At 42.9% G+C, this 16,432-nt stretch overlaps 1 protein-coding gene across 1 annotated transcript in view; it reads left to right on the forward strand.

The window, feature by feature from the left end:
- Positions 1-1,088: 1,088 nt before the first annotated feature.
- Positions 1,089-16,432, forward strand: part of grin2ca (glutamate receptor, ionotropic, N-methyl D-aspartate 2Ca) — a gene marked incomplete at its 5' end in the record, with an annotated part of 69,833 nt that continues 54,489 nt past the window's right edge. The window contains one exon of the mRNA XM_080775064.1: positions 1,089-1,577. Within this exon, the coding sequence (XP_080631190.1) occupies positions 1,089-1,577 (489 nt within the window). The remainder of the gene's footprint in view (positions 1,578-16,432) is intronic.

Here is a 16,432-nt window from a genome sequence, read left to right on the forward strand (position 1 = left end):
CGATTACAACGAGGCGTTGTGTCGGTTGTGAACTTGTAGATTGTCTATTTTACAATCTTTTATTTTTATTTTATTATTTGGCCCATGTATGTTTGACCAGTTTCAAGGAACAGCATTGTCCGTGTTCACCTACTGTATGTGTTTGTTCACCTACTGTATGTGTTCACCTATGTGTTGGTTCACCTATGTGATACCTGATGACGTTAATGAGCACCAGTATAACTATGAGTACCAGTAGGGGCGCTGTTGTGCCAGAAACAGAGAGAGAGACAGTGCTGCACTGTTGCCTGCTAATGAGAGAGAGATAGAAAGAGAGGAGTTGCACCACTCAGTTCACACAGGTGTGATTTTATTGTATAAATGGTTACTCAGTGAATACAATACAGGTAATAAATGACCTATGGCTATACGCTTTGAATAGCAATATGGCTAGGCTACAATTGTGTGGTCTTCCCCTTATTTTTTAAATATGGGTTTTGCGATAATAAAGAACTGAATAAATAAATGGCTGGTTATACTAATGGATTGGATACAACGGTGGATAAATAACATCATAGATAACTTTCCATGGCTTATAATCTTTGGATATATGCACTGGTCTTGCACGGATAAAAATAGAATAAATAAATAAAAGAACGAACGAACAAACGGCTTTATTAATATATGCATGAATGAACGTCTGTGGCTAATAATACATCATCAATAGTAATAATACATCCATGCACGTCAGCTGAAGTTTTCAGTTGTCATTTTCAGTTTCTCAGTTACAAGAATCTCATGAATAATTATTCATAGATTTGGAAATGGTCTCCTATACGAATACAATATTCGCATACAGCACAGCATGAGTAGTACTCCGCTCAGTTCACTCGGCCGTGATTTATTTTCATTTCATCTATAAACAAAAAGGTATTAAAAATTTCTTAAAGGTCATTAGATTGTCACCTTACTGTCATCTGGGAACCCCCGCAAATCATGTGGGGGTCCCGACCCACATGTTGAGAACCACTGATCTAACGTGTTGATCCTCCACTTCTTACCCCTCCCCCTCCCTCCCCCCCCTCTCCACCAGGCAGTAGGCGACTGAGATGGGCGTGCGTCTAGGCCGCTTGAGCGCCTCCAAGTGGTGGCCGCCAGCGCCGCAGCCGACTGCGCCGTCGCCGCCGCTGCTGCTCCCGCCGCTGCTCCTGCTGCTGCTGTCGCTCCTGCTCTGCAGCGGCGTGGTGCCTGGCTGCCGGGCGCGGCCGTTCGGCGTCCCCACACCGGCGGTCAACGTGGCGGTGGTGTTCAGCGGCTCCAGCTACCAGGCGGAGATCAAGGGCCGCCTCAGCCGGGAGAACTTCATGGACCTGCCGCTGGAGGTCAACCCCATCACCGTGCTGGTGAACAACACCAACCCACGCGCGCTGCTCACGCGCATCTGCGACACGCTCACCGCCAACCGCGTGCACGGCGTGGTGTTCGAGGACAACGTGGGCTCGGAGGCCGTGGCGCAGATCCTGGACTTCATCAGCACGCAGACGGCAGTGCCCATCGTGGGCGTAAGCGGGGGTTCGGCCGTGGTGCTGCCCTACAAGGTCAGTGTGGGGGGGGGGGGCATGGGTTGTGTGTCAGTGTCTCACCAAAAACGTGTTTTTTTTAAATAGAAACAGATTATGTAATGTAGGAGTGAAGGTTTTATGATCTGGTCGTGGTCGTGGGTGACAGATCTGAACACACGTCTCCAGAATTAGATTTTCTCTTCATTTTTTTAACCACGCCTGTTTCTTAGAATGAATCGTGCATTTCAATATTTCCTTATATTAAGGTACATACAAGGTCCTCAGAGTTACTACAGGGGCAAATCTTTATGTGACAGGAACTTTTTTAAATATACATTAACCACTACATTAACCCCCTGTACTATTTGCTAATTTTCGGCAAAGAGTACTGGGGGAAAAGAGCAGACCAAGTAGCGGTCAAGTTACTAAGAATTGAGCTGTGAAATCTATAGTGGGCGGTCCATGATTCATCTCTCTCTCTCTCTCTCTCTCTCTCTCTCTCTCTCTCTCTCTCTCTCAGCTAAGGGGTACCGGTCCTTTGCCCAATTTATTTTTGAACACCCCTGCTTTACATCCTTAAAAGATAAATAGGGAGTTTTCTGAACTATTAATCATGCAAACAGCTGCTCTAGTGGAGTCAGGGACTAAAAACACGATAGCTGAACATGAGCATTAACAGTCTTTGTGTGCCATAGTTTTGTACTTTTTCTGGTTTGTATGTGTCCATGTATGGAGGTAACATTACTGTAATAGACCTGGTGTGTTTAGAATAATGCAAATATGTCTTCTGTGTGAATTTTTGGTTTCTTCAAAGGCTGTTCACCTTTGAGTCAAAAGGCCCATTCGAAATACACTGCTTTAGTGACACACTAAAATCAGCCCCTCCCCTAACCCCTCCCTCACTACAATAGCTGTGGGCACTTCTTAACCCTCTTGCCACCCTAATTAACAGTGGATTGTGCCTTCTACCTGCACTATTCATATGTTTAATTCGTCATTTTAATGCCAATAGAAAAATCCGTGACATACACATTATGGCCCTCATTTATCAATTGAGTGTAAAATCTTCCACAGATTCGAGTGTAGGTTTCGTAGTACACCCACGTCGCCACAGCATTTATAAAGTGATCGCAAACAGCTGATCCTTCTTTAATTTAAAAGTGACGGCTGAAATCTATCTGACATCGATCGATCGATTGATCGATTGTTGTTGTCAGAAACCTTGTATCTCCATATTTCCATACTTTTCATATTGGAACACATGGGTTCTTTTACCCGTTCTGTTCAAAGTAACAGTTTTTGGACGTATCACACACACACACACACACACACACACACACACACACACACACACACACACACAACAAAGAGAGGTCTCTGCTTTGCAGAGCCATGTGGCCCACAGGGCAGGAGTTTATCTCTGTTTCTATAGCGTGAGGCAGCTCGATATGTTCACACCCTGGACATGACGATAGTACTGTATGTCACAGTGACTTACCCCGAAACCAACCCTTGATGCTGAGTGCCAAGCAGGGCTTTTCTAGTCTTTGGTATGACCCAGCCGGGGATCGAACCGTGACCTCCCAATCTCAGGGAGGATACTCTAACCACAAGGCCACCAGCTCTGTGTCTGCCTCCCGTGATTCAGTCAAATGGGATCTTTTATTTTGAAAATCACAAAATTCACTTCCCAAAACACAGGAAGCAACATCCTGTTCAATCACCACAATCTGAGCCTCAATTCAGAGAATAACACGGCCAATTGCTAGTACATTTCATTAACCCATTTGCCTGAGCGACTGCCCTTGCCGTAGAATCGATCAGGGGTGAACACTTTCTTTGAGGCGGACTAGCCCCTCCTATGCCCAGCCAATGTTTGTGTGAACACAAACATTGGCTGGGCTCGGCTTTGGCTGGGCTAGTGCTCGGCTGATCACCCCATATAAGTGAGGGCAGGAAAGTGATTGGCCGGAATGACTTTTGTGATGATTTCTTTGCCTGAGCACGGAATGTGATGTATATGTATGATGATGTATGATGAGCGCCCCTCACTTCACACAAGTGTGTGTTTTTTTTAACTTGAGAGCTATTTTCAAAATGTCCATAGCTCAACGAGATCTACCCATCAAAAAATGAAATATCCCAATGACAAATGCACTTGGAATGGAAATTTAAATTAGGGGGGGGGGGGGGCATTGTGGAAATAGGGCTTTTTTGTAAATAACTTTGTAATGCTATACTGATGTAATGTAGGCCTATTGCTGAGCTGACAGGCCCCTTTAGACGTCAATCAATCATCATACATTATTACAACATGGAAATGCTACCTAAAGTCAGAATTGTACTTACTATACTTAAGTACAGTACTTGAGTAAATGTACTTAGTTACTGAGCAACATTGAATATCAGCAGTTCTTTTTAGCCCACAACTGTTTGAGTATGCAGCTCCAACAGTGAGACGAATAATGACATCCACGCAAACGCCCTTGATTTCCATCTGTTAATCCGCTTTTCAAATAGTTTTTTTCCCCCTCTCTCCCTCTTGTGAGATTGTTTTTCATAATAAATGTGACACAACATTTAGCCCAGGCACACGCAATCTCTACCATTCCCCCCTATTATAAATTCATGGAAAGACCCCTTAAATAAGCATCCACACACCTAGACCTACAATACATTATTGGATTTTAATCTAAGTTTGAAGTTTTGTTATCTTGAGTTTCGAGGTCCAATCAATAACCTGAGGCTTGGCGTATACTTGTATAACCTGAGGCTTGGTGTATACTTGTATAACCTGAGGCTTGGTGTACACTTGGATAACCTGAGGCTTGGTGTATACTTGTATAACCTGAGGCTTGGCGTATACTTGTATAACCTGAAGCTTGGTGTATACTTGTATAATCTGAGGCTTGGCGTATACTTGTATAACCTGAGGCTTGGTGTATACTTGTATAACCTGAGGCTTGGTGTATACTTGTATAACCTGAGGCTTGGTGTATACTTGTATAACCTGAGGCTTGGTGTATACTTGTATAACCTGAGGCTTGGTGTATACTTGGATGCGCACCAGTGTAACAGATCCTGAAGTCTTACCACAGGGGTCTTCAGCAGGAGCCCCTAGAGGGTCCTCAGAGATACTGCAGGGGCTTGTGTGTTTATTTACTTTTCTTTGTTCATCATACTTTTATGATGAGTCTGAATGGACACTTAATGTCCATTTGATGGAGTAAGTGGAATCTATACCATGGTCTCATTATCATACCAATCCCTGCATACTCATATGTTCTATTACAAGAGAGGTGTATAAGTTCTGACCAGTTCCGTATAATACTTCTATAGAGCATATCATCATATTTATTACTGTACTACTGAATGTTCCGGCTATAAGAACATTTTGAATAGCATCCCGGGGCTACCCAATGACATTACTCAAACTGTCTTTATGGGATGTCGTCTATCGTAAATCTAAGATTTATGCTTCGTAGCAGGCTTCTGATGTGTTGTAAAGGCTATTAGGCTATTATTGTGTGTGTGTGTGTGTGTGTGTGTGTGTGTGTGTGTGTGTGTGTGTGTGTGTGTGTGTGTGTGTGTGTGTGTGTGTGTGTGCACATGCACGAGCGTGCGTGTGTACGTGTGTGTGTGTGTGTGTGCACGTGCGCACGTTTGGAAAAGTCACTTGTCCAAATCAGAGCTTTTCTAATACAGATAGACCGGGTGTGTAATGCTGTTCTAATACAGATAGACCGGGTGTATAATATAATACAGATAGACCGGGTGTATAATATAATACAGATAGACCGGGTGTATGATCTAATACAGATAGACCGGGTGTATGATCTAATACAGATAGACCGGGTGTATGATCTAATACAGATAGACCGGGTGTATGATCTAGTACAGATAGACCGGGTGTATAATATAATACAGATAGACCGGGTGTATGATCTAGTACAGATAGACCGGGTGTATAATATAATACAGATAGACCGGGTGTATAATATAATACAGATAGACCGGGTGTATAATATAATACAGATAGACCGGGTGTATGATCTAATACAGATAGACCGGGTGTATGATCTAGTACAGATAGACCGGGTGTATAATATAATACAGATAGACCGGGTGTATAATATAATACAGATAGACCGGGTGTATAATATAATACAGATAGACCGGGTGTATAATATAATACAGATAGACCGGGTGTATAATATAATACAGATAGACCGGGTGTATAATATAATACAGATAGACCGGGTGTATGATCTAGTACAGATAGACCGGGTGTATAATGCTGTATAAGGAAATTTGGAGGCTGCTGTATGTCCTTGAGGGATGTTGCATTTTTGTATTGATTGAATACTTAATTACTCAAAATTGTGAACAGCATTAGGTGCAACAAAACATTTGGGTTAAAAGAAAGAAAGAAAAAACAGACTGGTGAATTCATCAATATAGCGTAATATTAACACGATAGTAATACATGCCATCCACAAGTACAAATAGCTATATTTTTTTACGGAGGAGAGAAGAGGAAAATGGCAGCAGTGTATGTCTGGATTTTGAAAAGTTTTGAAAGTTTTGAAAGAAGCCAGTGGTTCACATTGTTTAATGGATGATGTCAGGGCATTCCACTTTAAGGTGGCAGAGTGGCAGAATGATCTCTCCCCCCCCGAGTTTGTGTTAAATATGGAGTAGTACCAGATGGTGATCCGTGGGTGCTCCCTCTGGTGATGTGGCTGAGGGTGTCACTCAACGCTGTATGATTTATAGGCTGGTATATTTCCCCAACCTTTTGTTCATCTCTGCCAAGTTAAGCGGTCATATGGGCTGTGTGCACTTTTCAGAGCATGTCCACATTAAAGATCAATCAATCGATTGGATTCCGTTCGGAACATCGGATCAATGGAACAGACATAGGCCTACCTTTAATGTCATTTTCATCAAAATGAAAGGTTTCAAGGTTTTACAAAAAAAAGAAGAAAAAGATAACATGATTTTTGGGGGGTCCAAATGGTCCCCACAGATCTGAAATGCTGAGTGTATAGCGTGTATGTTTATGTGCGTGTGCGTGCGTGCGTACGTGTGTGTGTGTGTGTGTGTGTGTGTGTGCGTGCGTGCGTGCGTGTGAGTGTGCGCGTGTGTGAACTCGGAGAGGTAAAGACCCTGTCCAAGTGTCCACTTGGACACTCTGTCGGTCCCCATATTGAGAACCAGCGATGTCGGAGGTAATGCCGGGTGATGTTCTCAATCAGAACGGTTAAACATTTCCAAGACAGAAATCAAATTATTTCTCATATCTCTGCCATCGCCTTTGAGCCCAGATCAAGTGAGATGCAGTATGGAAAAATAATGAGTTTGCTGTATCGGTCTGTGTTGTCTTGTTGACTATAGCTTTGGGGACGACATCCCAGGAATCAATAAGTCATGATCAATCTCCCTGTCTCATTGATTAGCGGTGTTAGACGCGCCGGAGGCTTGATGCCTTGATCTGATACTTTCTGTTGTTATCGTTAATTGATTTGGAGTGTTGAGTCAAGTCTGGTGCATTTCGTCGGTATGTTTTATGTCTCCGATGGCGACATGGCAGTCCATGTCCAGTTTGTCTTTCTGTGTGTTGGTACGTCCGAAATACATAAACACAATGGAAACAAGTCCCTGGGAATTTTCCGTGTTATGCTTTTAGTCCAAATGTGCCTGTGTGCCTCTGTGCTGTGTACATTGTCTCTAAAGAAGTGGCGGGATTTCATTACATTTGGTCCTCTTGGAACGCTGCTTCTCATATAGGGTCCAGAAACCACCAGGGGTCAAATAATAATAAAAAGAGAAAAAAGTGTTTCTATTTTGCGGACAATCCCCTGGCTTTTCAAAGGGTGATAAAAGAGGTGTCAGTCAGTGGGACAGTAACATCAAATAATTCATAATGAATTACATAATAAATGCAGAACTGAGGGTATGGGGGGGCACCATTACTAAGGCAGCAGCTGTTAAAGTGAAGGACGTATTTTCATCCATGACTATAGGCTTTGAGAGAAGACATTAAAATAATGGCACTTAGGGAAATACGTTTTACAACACTGAAAATGTAGATTCTTGTCAGACCCCATCACTGAGTCACTTTCAAGTTAATTTTGGTTGTCATTGTACAACATAAAAACATACTGAGGGCAATTTACTGTCTTAGGATGGCCTTATTTTTCAAGGTCAAGTGGCACTAGAAGTAGTTGGGAAAGTATCTTCAGAAAGACCTTGTGTTGGACGAAACATAATTAACTTGTGACCGGGACGTTACTTAAAGGGCCACTTCACCCCTTTTGCAACCAGATCTTGTTTTAATGGTGTTTGGGTAATTTGTGTTTTTAAATATTTTAGTATTTCAAAGTGTATGTGATGTCATGGACACTGGTCTCACTGCTGTACGACAATGACCATCATGCTTTGCTGCACTCACCCCACCTTGTGGAGAGGGAGAGGGCTGTCTTACTTGTACAACATGTAGTCCAGGAAGGAAGTGAGAACAGGCACAGACATCACTGGCACTTTGAAATACTGAAATATCTAAAAACATGTATTACACACACACGCACACTCACTCACTCACACACACACACACACACACATGTACACACACACACACACACACACACACACACACACACACACACACACACACACACACACACACACACACACACACACACACACACATACACAAACACAGATCTGGTTGCAACATGGGTGAAGTGGCTCGTGTAGGTTGTGTAGTTAACGTGTTATGATAGTCCATTGGTGACACTGCAACATTGATTGCTCCATTGATTAGACATTGATATACATTGTATCATAATCTGGCAGAGCAGTGTTGATCACATGACTATAGAGATAATTTGTACATATTTGTGATGTTTGGACAGAACACTACAACTATAATTGGAGAAATATTACAGTTAAAGGGAGACTTTTAGCAAAGAAAATATATGTCAATGACTACAATTCCCATGATGCTTAGGTGCATTTCTCCTCCTTGTGGATAGGGGGAGGGCTGTCTTACATGTAGTCCAGGAAGTAAGTGAGCAGTGTCCATGACATCAGAGACACTGGGCTCACTGCTAATATCTAAAATATCTAAGACCCCCAGTAAATCTTTTTTGCAAAAGGGGTGAAGTGTCCCTTTAACTGAAAGAAAATCTTCAAAAATAACATATCTACAAGACAAAAACTAAGAGAAAATAGTGTGTTTATTTATTTTTTTTTTTACATTCAAACTAAGCTGAAATTGAGAGAAATAAGTCAAAACTAAATAAAATCCAAACTATGAGAAGGGTGAATGCATTACTGTGCCATGCGTTTCCCAACAGTCTTCTCATCGGAAGTGAAACAAAACATATATCTTAAAGGAGAATTCCATACTAAAGGCTTTCTTACCTTTCTTTGTAGTTTTATTTTGTGCAAAAGCTCCTTATTGGCTGTTTCCCCTACCATAAGCCCTAAATGAATTGCATTGAACTGAATGGGAATTGAATGGGGCTATGGGGTGTTGTGCTAATTCGCTTATTTCCATCGCTCAAAATTATAATTTCTTTGTATATATCCTCTCTTCATAATGTAAATAATATCCCAAGCGGCACACTTTACTACTTCTTTCGATGGAAATAAGCGAACTAACATAACACCCCATAGCCCCATTAATTCCCATTCAATGCAATGCAATTCATTGAGGGCTTATGGTAGGGAAAATAGCCAATAAGGAGTTTTTGCACAAAAAAACACCTGGACCTCTTTGGTGGGGACGTAACAACTACAAAGAAAGGTAAGAAAGATAAGAAAGCATTCTAGCATGGAATTCTCCTTTAAAGCTATAGCTTCCCTATCAAACAATCAGTCACATGAAACATTTTTCACCGGCTTGTTCCAGTGCTGTAGATGTACAACGGAGGAATCAATCGATAGCAGTAATCATGGCTAACTTGCATGCCTGGAATGTTAAAGAGCTTCAAGGAACGCTGGGCTGCGCTCAACCCCCGGAGGATTTATGTCCCTATGCCTGGCCCGGCAGAGCAGCACTAACGGCACCGCCCGCTCAACATCATACACTCGCCTGATGGAGTGCCAGCGTTTCAAGGAAAATCCCCACGCTCTCTCACTCTGGTGCCAGGAAGTGATAATGTTTCATAATTCGGCCAGGATAGGCCGAATAATCCTAACCGTGATGTGATCTGTGGGGACCAGAATCTAATCAATGCCGTTTTTTCCTTCCCAATACCAATTCCGACACAAATAACTTGCGTGTCGGTCAAAAAAACCTTTAGGACATTGGTTCTCAAAGTGGGGTCCAGGCCTCCAGGGACCCTCAGGGTTCCTTACAGGTCTGTAACTCTGAGAGTGTGCAAAAGGCAACCGGCACATGCATGGAACCAACAAACATTTGGTCCTTTTTGGTCAGAATTAGGGGGGGGGGGGAAATCACGATGTTAAACAGCAATGATGGCAATGCATACGCATGTTTTCCCGTTGGCCTTCAACGAAACGTGACCATTCGTATCCCCTGTAGCACACATGGCATTAACCCATCTTCTTTCTTTCCATTTATAGTTTTTATACCCATTAGTCCACTCAACGGAAATGTCCCAAATACTCAGTTTGTTTTCATGAATGGCATCGGAGTCGAGTGTATTTGGATAGGGACAAGTCATGTGCTCCGCCGTGAACTTCATCCAACCCTCTAGTCTTTTTTTGTCTCACTTTCTCGTGTCCTAAACCCAGTTTGTCTCCCTCCCTGCCTGGCCTCCTTTTGCAGTCTGAGACCATGCAGCGGCACACATACAGTCCAGGTTGGCCTGAGAGAGAGAGAGAGAGAGAGAGAGAGAGAGAGAGAGAGAGAGAGAGATAAACACTTGTACAGTGATTCAATATTGAATCTCTGCTGCCGGACAGAAACCAACTGTTTCCAGAATATTAACTTTTTAGCAAATGAAGTAGATGTACTTAATTCCATTCCACCACTGCAAGGTCAGTGGGTGAATTACTATATGCTCTATATACAGTATTATGATAATAACACAATCAGCTCTCCAAAACCGTACACTGCCCAAATCCAATAATACCATGACGGTGAGCAGACGGATACAATGAGAATATTATTATTATTGTTGTCTGGGAATAACTTTATCCTCCCAGCACGGCTGCAGATGAAATGTTGGTTCTTTTTTCCGTGAATGGAGAACATAATAGATGTAGTTGTGGTAGATCTGCTAGTTTCTAAATATTGTATAATGCATTTGAAAACGTATACATTCTGCATAATCAGTAGCCTACTTTTGATACCAATACGTTTTTTTCTACGTTTGCAGGCTGCATTTGTACTAGAGTATTTCTACCTTGCCAACATAATGGCCCATGTATTTTTGTTCAAGTTGGTCAGAAAACAGAAAAACTAGCTACAGTACATGGTATTTCTTAATCATTTCGCCCAACATGTTTGTAACAAATTATAACTATATTGACATGCAAATAATACTGTCAGTTATGTAACATATTACTTTATTAGGTTAATTTGTGTTTTAACTTATAGGCAATTGTAAACCTGACTTAGGTCAAATGAATGGCCTAAGTCTGGAGTAAGTCACTTACTTGGTCACAAGACAATGTGACTTAGGCAAACAAACAAACAAATAAATCACATTGTCTTTGACAATGTGGAATATAAAAGTGGTGTATTGGTCACACTCTTGACATAGATCATTATACTACAGGGTCGGGGACAGCATGATCTTTTCATTAAGGATATCGGCGACCGTGGCCAGTGTCATGGAGAGCTGATTTAGGTTCCACAAAAAATTACGTAGGTCATTATTTTAGGATTGTGATATTGCTACTTTTGTAGAAAAAAGAAAGAATCTGAATACTTCTTCTACCACTGCAAATCGGTGCCTTTCTCCCCGGAAATTAATCAATTCCGTCTCTGGGGGTGCAGGTGCAGGTACGTGCCATGCATGGATCAGTGGCGTGCGTACTGTCTCCTTTGCGATATCGCGCGCCAACCCCGAACCCTGTCTTTCTACGGCTCTCTGGACAGGCACCAGCTTCTGTTCTGAGGGAAAAGGGCACAGTGACGGGAGCGTGTGCATGGCCCGTCTGTTGCAACCGGCTCCCTGCGCAAAGGGCCCACCTCACGTGACGTCAGGTGGACACGGGGCCCTGGGCACATGCCACGCACGCACGCCACAACGGCTCGCGGTGCCAAGGCCCCCACGTCACGCTGTGTTGGTAGCAAGGCGGACATATGCCGCAGCCGAAAGTAGAGCCCCGTGTCCATTAGTCACACAAACACGCACAAAGACAGAGAGAGAGAGAGAGAGAGAGAGAGAGAGAGAGAGACAGACAGACAGACGTTTATGGCATTCATTTTTCACTTGTTATAATTGTGGACTATTATCGTCTTTCCATCTCGCCACGTGGAATTCCACTCCCCCAACCTGCTATCAGTCCTCGAGGTGTAAACATCACACATTGCTTCATGGCAATAAATCTCTCACCGAATTGAATTTAGTCGAAAATTGAATTGAGAGAGCAGGCGAGAAGATCCCATGCGGCGACAGCTTGTCTGAAAGGTGTGTATAGTGATGGAGGCAGAGAGGGGGGAGAGAGGGAGACACATTTATGCTTTGAAAATAGCAGACAAGCAACGGGTTGTCAGCTTGTCTGCTATTGTAGGCCTATTTTCAAAGCATGACACCATTGTAAGACAAAGTATACATAGGACTTAAAAAAGGATAATCGGGGTCCTCGGGTGGAAGGTGGTAAAGTGCCTGCCCACCAGGTTGTTGGTTTAAATCCACGGCGGTGCATCTGGCTTTGTCAAGCGTTTATAACCGAACACAATTGGCCTGTGTTCGGGCGAGGGAAGCCGGACGGGGAGGGTGACAATTGTCACTGCACACACTCCTGGGGGCGGCACCTGTCAGCCGGGAGTGTTGGGTGGGAGGCTCCATGTCCTCCCGGTTCGGCTTCCTTATTCTTCTTCTTCTTTCGTGTATCATCAGATGACCATGCAGCCATGCCCTCGTCTCTGGTCCTAGGTCAAAAAGGCCAGCTTCTGAAGGTGGGCTGTATAGGGGGGAGTCTGTGATGATATGCTCGGCAGTCTGTTCAGGCTCACCACACTCGCATGCCGCGCTGTCCGATAGGCCCCACTTATTCATAGATGACTTGAAGCGTCCCACGCCAGTTACACACCAGTTACTATCCGGAGGGCGCTGTTAATGACAGTATCTACTTTGTTGACATGTGGGTTTCTGCTCCAGGCGGGGGCGCAGTATTCTGCTGCGGGTAGGACCAGGGCTTGTGTGGATACACGTAGGGTCTGAGGGGAAGCATCCCAAGTTGAGCCCGCCAGGCGACGGATGAGCGAGACCCTTGCTGTTGTCTTGGCCTTCACTTCATCCAGATGTTGCTTGTAGGACAGTGGGGCTTCCTGGTGAGTTAGTATAGGATACAACAGCAGTGACAATACTCAAACACATTTTTAACAAAGACGGGGAAGCATCTGTTATCAATTTGTCTACTGTCAACGCTGAAGAATCAATCCTTAGTGTTGAGTATACAGTATACACATGGAACCACACTCCCACCCCAAATGGACCCATCACGATGTATCTCTCTGTGAAAGAAAAAATCCAAAGGAATTGATTAAGCCCTTTCGCTAACCAAACATGACAACTTTACATCTTTATTTTGTAAACAGATTACAAGTTACAATGTAGATTATTTTTGTTTGCCCTGGGTGAATGTGCATCTTTGCCTGTAGAGAAGCTAAGCTCTTGACTCGACGGCTGTAATCTTCTCAGAGATTACACTCTCAGTGTGAGCCTTCGTGTACAATAAACTTCTGCTCGCTAACTGAAAGGGGACATTTTAGTCATGCCTATAAAGCTCTCACAGAAGGCGAGCAATCGTCGACCAGTTTAATACAGAAGTTAACTGGCAAAGTGTTGAGACGACATCTGTCGCCGGGCAGCTCTGCCAGGTCATCCAGTAGAGAAGTATTACACTTCCATTCCTTTCATTGCTGGAGATTGCATTTAACCACTGTCAACCTGCGGCGTCCCTAGTTTGGACATTCCATTATCGGTGGTGGACAAAGGACCCAACCCCAGTACTTGAGTCTTCTATGTTTATTTCAGGCTATTTCAGGAACCCTTAGCCTGAGATAGAGTGATGAAGCCAAATGTGTTGCATATTAAACTTTTTCACAGATTTGATACAGAACTTCATAGACTGTAAATTGACATTGCGTTTTTTGTGTGTTTGTTTGTTAACACATTACCTTTTAAATTTAATATGTTGGATTTAACGTGTATTTTCAGACATTTAACCACATGAAACCTGGATACTTGGTAATATCGACCAAATGGTACCATGCACCCTCAAGAGTTTACAGACCCATACGAGTTTATTGGAACCTGATGTATAGAGGAAAATAGTTTCTGAATGCCTTCTCACATGCCTGGCAAACCCAACATGGATTCAGCAGAAGTCACGGTGGTGCTCGGGAAAGCGGCCGCATGTGCAGAAATGAGGCAATAACTTTGACTGATTTGCTGAGGGACAGTGAGCAAACGAGCAGATTGATGTGCATTACGATCCCTCGCTGCAGCGCGCTGGATGTAATATGCGGCAGGCTGGCCTCCGGGTCCTTCGTCTGTGTGCAGGGCGGACAGCTCCTGTGTAGGGGATTGAAGGACATGCCTTGTGTTCCTTATTAACAGAGAGAAAGCCCAGGGATAGGATTGTTCCATGCTCTGAGTGCATGTAGGGCCGTGCTGGGGAAAAAAGTACTCAAATGTAAAAGTATCAATACTGCAATATAGAAATACTCACATACAACTTAAACTCCGGAAACTCTAAACGTACCCTAACCTAATAAAGTATGTTGGCATCAAAATGTATTGAAATAACCAGAAGTAGAAAGTACATGTCCCATTTCAAGTTTCCAAATAGATCTAATAGTAGATCAGCTATATTAAAGTGGCCGAAATATACTGTATATAGGGCTGAAGTGGTTAATGTAATAATCAAAGTAACTAAAGTTTTCACGTCAATGTAGTTAAAAGTATTAGAAATACTCAAGTAAAGTACACATTTGTACATTACTTAAGTGAATGTATTTACAGTAGTTACTTTATACTTTACGCACGCACACACACAATAGCAGAACTACAAGCTGAAAGTTTACCACAATGTGACACGTTGTGAGCGTGTAGAGTGTGGAAGCTAGGCTTAGAGTGGTTAAGAACTCATCCTGTGATCTGATTGCTTCAGTAGTGTTTAATGATCTTGTGATTGTGTTCCACCTGTCTGCGTCCTCTTCATCACCCTGCCAACAGCACTCATTTCACACATGACTGACACACACGCACACACGCAGGCATGCATGTATGCACACACACACACACACACACACACACACACACACACACACACAGAAACTGTTTCTTTCTCATCGTGCAGTGAGGCACGATAATAAGCATACTGCATTATGCTTATTGTGCACCTCAAATGTTTACAGACACATGCTTTAATGAGCTGTTATAGTTGAAAATGAGTCATGCACCGCCTGGCCGCCATCTTGAGTTGGGTAAGCCAGAGAGCGTCTGCTTAATGAAAATCAGGTCATTTCAGTCAATAAAGTCATTAAAACATATTTTTGATATAAGAATACACAAATATGTTTGGCATCTAATGATATGTGTGTCCTCATTATGACCACTGGTACACTCTAAAAGTGAGTGCAAAATTAATTTAATCTACGTCTTTAAAAGGCACCTTTTAATGGATTACTGTTTACTGTTTACCGTATATTTCACAAGGAAAGCACAGAATGTACCCGGTAAAATGCCACACTTTATCTCATTCCCTTTATTACTCCACGTCCATGAAATGATCAATATTCTGAAGTTATGAAACTCAAACAACACTGTACCATCTGAATCACAATCATGCATGCTTTATTCGACGGGAAATGCAACTAATTCAACATCAAAGTGCCTCATTAAAATGATATGTACAAAGGGAGTCTACCAACGCGCCTCAAGCCTAAAATGGCTGATCCGGTGCTTCACAGGTACAAGGACAAGAGTTGCAGAAGGAGAAGAGACATTTAGAGCCTTTTAACTAACGTTTCGACCTTGTGGTCTGTCATGACTCTGATGAAGACCGCAAGGTCGAAACGTTAGTCTTTTGTATACTTTAGCACCTAGTAAAAGGCTCTAAATGTCCGTGCTGCTCCAGTCTCTTCTCCTTCTGTAAAATGTACTTTGAAATGTACATTATTCTCTGTATAAATTCCATTTATCTTGACTGTATACAGTAAAAGTCCACCCTTTTAGAGAGATTACACATGCAACCAACATAATAGAGCCTTATGTCCCACCCCTGCTGGGGCGATTCTCGTCTTTGGGGCACAATTTAATATTGGGGTGAAGATTAGCGTTGCGATCCATCCAGCCTCTGTTTACTATTGGTTAGGGTTATTAGCTCACCACCACTTGGGAGGTAGTCTCTCTCGTTGACTAACGTCAGAAAAGAGGGTGTTGATTTTCCTCCGTTTTGCTGATACACAGATTGCTTGGAAGGGAATGGTTGCTTTCCATGGCCCTGGAGTTAATCTCCAAGCCAGGGAAGAGTCTGTCTCTGTCTGATTCCATTACAAACTGCACCTGAAGATTTCTTATACGTGTTTTTTAAGGCCAAGGATCCCTTAGCTGAGAGAGAGAGATGAAGCACTAGCTACATATTGTTTAAAAATGTATGTCACAGATTAGATTAAACGTGTCCATACATTTCATAGCCTACTAGTTCCATAGACTCGTTTGATAGCTCTATCATAA

Source organism: Protomyctophum bolini, assembly GCF_963924005.1.
Source record: "Protomyctophum bolini genome assembly, chromosome: 11".
NCBI lineage: Eukaryota > Metazoa > Chordata > Actinopteri > Myctophiformes > Myctophidae > Protomyctophum > Protomyctophum bolini.